A 5,000-nucleotide genomic window follows, 5' to 3' on the forward strand; every position below is an offset into this window, starting at 1 on the left:
GTAGCCACCCATGGTGATGTGGGGCTTCTCCCGTAACATCCAGGACTTCAATTTCTATAACACGAAGGGATGCTACATAAAGAAAACCCTTGGGTATGCGTATAAACCACTTCAGGGGAAGCCACCTCGCCATAAGAGAAGAGCCATCCCCCGGAACAGCAGAAGGGAATTCAGGCTCCAGCACCATGACCGTCTTCTCCTCGGGATTCCCATCGACCCAAAAATCAGCTTTGGGCAGGCGGTCGTAACTCAGGAAGCAGGGTTTAGAGGAAGCAACAAGAATAACAACTTTTGAAGGAAAAGAAAACAAAGCCAAGACGTGACTTCGGTCACAACAAAATGGTAAACATTCCACATGCAAAGACGGTGTTCTCAACATAAAAATGATATCTTTGGAATTTTATTCATGCGAAAGACGATAATCTATTTATAGTTCAACGCGAGCATAAATGTCGGTCCGCGTATAGAAAACTAAACTTTCATAAACTGCGGTTAATAATCAACCACAATGTAGGCCTAGCAAACATGAGGACCAACAACAAACAAACACAGGTAAACATCATCACTTGATACAAATGTGCATGTTTGAAAGAGTATTTGTGTGTCTGTGTATGTGAATATACGCTTCTAAATAAGTATTTATGATATACGCGTGAGGGTGTGAATACACACAAACACACACACACACACATATATATATACATGTATATACATGCGTGTGTGTGTGTGTGTGTGTGTGTCTGTGTGTGTATGGACACACACACACACACACATATCTGTGTGTGTAAACATATACATATATAGATAGATAGATAGATAAATAGATAGATATATAGATACATATATACATATACATATCTCTCTCTCTCAGATCCATCTATCTATCTATCTATCTATCTATCTATATATATATATATATATATATATATATATATATATATATATATATATATATATTTGTGTGTGTGTGTGTGTGTGTGTGTGTGTGTGTGTGTATACTGTATATATGTGTGTATATACAAAGCTATATACAGTATACAAACATGCACGCTCACTCACACACACACATATATGTGTGTGTGTTTGTGTGGGTGTATGTGTGTGTGTGTTTGTAAGCATATATGAATGTTTCCATGTATTTGTATATGTATACATTATATATATACATATATATACATGCACACATACATATATATATATATATATATATATATATATATATATATATATAGAGAGAGAGAGAGAGAGAGAGAGAGAGAGAGAGAGAGAGAGAGAGAGAGAGAGAGAGAGAGAGAGAGAGAGAGAGAGAGAGAGAGATGCAGGACCTCCGACAGAGGGGTGGGGAGCCGGGGCCTCAAAAGTGGCCCGTAAAAATTTAGAGAAGTCGCTTATTTAAGCCCAAGAACAACTAACGGCAAATTTATAGGGTGTATTTATACTAAACGTCGTTACTACAGATAACGTTAACAAGATTTGGCTAATATCGATAGAATAAAAATAAGGAAGTGATACAAAAAATGTCTTCAATCTTCTGCCAAACTAGCGATAATTTTGAAGTTATGTGATATTAATAACACATTCTTGATTGCAAGTTCTTGATTGTAAGTTCGAGTAACATACATCTTATATTAACATAAAATTTTAAGGGAAAATGGGCGTATCCTGTTTGAAAAAGATGATTTCCACCTAAAAAAGGAAGTGGCCCTAAGGGCCCGGCCCTGTTCTTTGCCCCGGGGCCTTGGCCGCCTGATGGCGGCCCTGTATGTATGTGTGCATAGGTGTATGTATGCGTGTATATGTATGTGTTTATATATACTGTACATAATGGCCCTACCAAGCATAGGGAAGCAATGGAATATAGTTTACCGGATTTTCATGAAAATGGCCTATATCCCAATTCATTGTATCTAATAAAGATTAAAGTGAACCCTCGTTTTTCGCGGGGGTTACGTTCCAAAAAGAACCCGTGATAGGCGAAATCCGTGAAGTAGTAACCTTTATTTTTTTACAATTATTATACAATGAAATACAATTATTATACAATGAAATACTCTCCAATACATTGAAACCAAAGAACAAAACCTTTTTACAGGCCCAAACATTTGTTTAACAAATAAAAGTACTGTATAAAGTTTTTTTTTTTTTGACAAATAACTACTGTACTGCAAAATAATAATTTCAATCATCAATCATCTTCCTCTGCATTTTAGGCCCGACCGCAAGTGCCTTTGTCGGTGCAAAACGTTTTGTCGACATTATGGGTTTTAGAGAAAATTTGCAAACTTAAATTTGGCAAGCTGTTTTACGTACATGTACATATTAAACCGTAACGTTATTGACACACAGGTAGAGAAGAAGCTGAGAGACTGTTTAGCCAATCAAAATGCAGAACACAATGCACAATGCAAATCCGTGAAGCAGCGAGAACGTGAAAGGTGAACCGCGTTATAGCGAGGGTTCACTGTATACTTGTGCTCTTCAAACACCCTATAAAAATCATTGCACATGGAACGATATATATATATATGTATGCACATGCATTCATGTGTGCGTGTGGATGTGTATACATTCATACATACATACATACATATATATATATATATATATATATATATATATATATATATATATATATATATATATATATATATATATATATGTATATATATATATATATATATATATATATATATATATATATATATATATATATATATATACATATATATATATATGTATATGTATGTATGTATGTATATATATGTATATATATATATATATATATATATATATATATATATATATATATATATATATATATGTACATATATATGTACATATAAATAATCGCACATGCATAGATGTGCAATTAATGCTTGGGTTCAGAATGCCGACGAACGCGCGGCGGCGGGCGATCGGCGCCTTTCGAACGCAGCGCCGCCAGCCTCCCGCAGCCGCTGTTGTTGTTGTCAGTCCGCTCGGCCGAAGAACACATCAGCGACGCACACCGCGAGCAGCCAGCGCCATGACTTACCAACTCTACCGCAACACCACCCTGGGCAATACCTTGCAGGAGAGCCTAGACGAACTCATTCAGGTTAGTCAAGGGCGGGAGATCCGTTTTTGGAGGAAAAGCGACTAATGAGAATTCCATAAATCGGGACGACCTGCACAGCCCGCTGTTGAAGAATTTGCAAATCCTTGATGAAGGCAGATTGTATAAGCAAAACTTTTTTTGTGCCTGTGTGACGGAAATAACAGTCAGGAGATATCAAAGAAGACCAAAACGAAGGCATAACACCAAATATTAGATTGCGCCGTATGACCCAAAAGGACCGGAAGTGATTGCACGAAAGAACAATGTCCATATCTAAGATTAGAATCAGGATAATTTTGATGGAAAACTCCGCGTCCTTGTATGCACATGAGTCAGTGTAGTGTATCCTTGATAAATGATTATCGGCTTACCTTCACTCCCTGCTGTTTGTTTTCTATCGCAAATGGCGTTGTGTTATTTGTTATTCAGTCTTTACCCAACCGTTTCTCAATATCTGTGCAGCCTTTATTCAGAATTCACCTTATCAGTAAATAAATAACTAGTTTTAGCAGTGCTTAAGAATGAAGGAAACACCTGGAGTTTTGGTTGATACCATGCCACTTTTTATGGAATCTGAATATAACTTCCCCAGATTTCTGTAGATTGAAGGTGTTAAATTTTAAGTAAATTTCATAAGCAGGTCATCATTGCAAAATTTATTTACCTTGTAGACATTAGCTTTTGCATAGAATTACCAGAAGGACAAGAGACTTGCCATTCACATAAAGGCCATTGATTGTTAACAAGGGAATTCTTTACAGTATAGACCCACTTGCCATAGAGTAAATCTCCAAAGTCACAAAATTTATTCAACAATCTAAGTTGCCTTAGTTGTCCTTACCCTTTTGGAACTGCCCATGGGGAGAGTTGTTGTTGGGGGGGGGGGGCCTCTCCCCCAGCACCCCCAACACCCCCCAGCAAACATTGCCTTTTTCTCAGAATGCACTGCAAAAAAGAGCAGAAATTCAGGAACACCAAGTAGACTAATGCTGTGAGCAGCCCTTTCCACAATCTTTTTTCTTTATTTGTGGCATTACCATTGAGTGTCTGTAGAATATTATTTGTACCAGCAACTGCAAAATATATGAGATATATACTATTCAATTTGCCCTAGTTAAGCATATTGATATATGAAAGATCAACCACTAAATACATCATGTTGTGGGTTTAACTATTGGCTATTGTTTACATAATGATTGCATCCAATTACGCTAGCCCAAACCTTAGGGAGCACTCTTAGAAATCTTCAAACATTGCCTTATGAATCTAAAACCTTTAGAACCAGGGTGCAAAGCCCCTAAATCCCTAGCCAATCTCGACTATTCCCTTGCTGGGGGCACCGCCCCAGGACCCCCACCCAATTTACATAGCCTTAGTCTCGCCATAGTTTGTGTCTTAACCAATTTTCCGCATTTCTTATGTTATTTTTATCTGCATCAAAGAGTAGATTTTTCCTCTTTGTGACATTGTCTTAACATTTTTCTAATTTTAGCACAGTCACTATGTAAATATGTACCTGACTAACGTACACATATACATAGAGATAAATTGATAGATATCAATTGATAGATTGATACTTATAGATATCTTTTGACAACTTAGATTCCTTCAAGATGATTTTTAAGCAAATGCATACAACCATAGGCCTGTACTTAATTATATATTTTTCTTTATGCTTGCCATAACAAAAACAACCCTGTGAAGTAGAAAATATAAGTGATTTTTTTTTTTTTTTTTTTTCAGATTCAGCAAATTTCTCCAAATTTGGCCCTTCGAGTTCTGTTGCAGTTTGACAGAGCAATCAACCAAGCTTTAGCAACGAAAGTGCGAACCAAAATTTCATTCAAGGTGAGTTGTTTAATATTTGTTAACTTTTTTTATGTGTAAAGATGTAAGTATGTCT

The 5,000-nt window shown here is 36.4% G+C and overlaps 1 protein-coding gene across 1 annotated transcript in view; it reads left to right on the forward strand.

Moving 5' to 3' along the window:
• The first annotated feature begins 2,936 nt into the window (after window positions 1-2,936).
• TfIIA-S (general transcription factor IIA subunit 2) overlaps window positions 2,937-5,000 on the forward strand; it is a 4,891-nt gene continuing 2,827 nt past the window's right edge. The window contains exons 1-2 of the mRNA XM_027371653.2: window positions 2,937-3,097; window positions 4,841-4,945. Of these exons, the coding sequence (XP_027227454.1) occupies window positions 3,026-3,097; window positions 4,841-4,945 (177 nt within the window). The 5' untranslated portion in view covers window positions 2,937-3,025. The remainder of the gene's footprint in view (window positions 3,098-4,840; window positions 4,946-5,000) is intronic.

Source organism: Penaeus vannamei, chromosome 19 (assembly GCF_042767895.1).
Source record: "Penaeus vannamei isolate JL-2024 chromosome 19, ASM4276789v1, whole genome shotgun sequence".
NCBI classification, from domain to species: domain Eukaryota; kingdom Metazoa; phylum Arthropoda; class Malacostraca; order Decapoda; family Penaeidae; genus Penaeus; species Penaeus vannamei.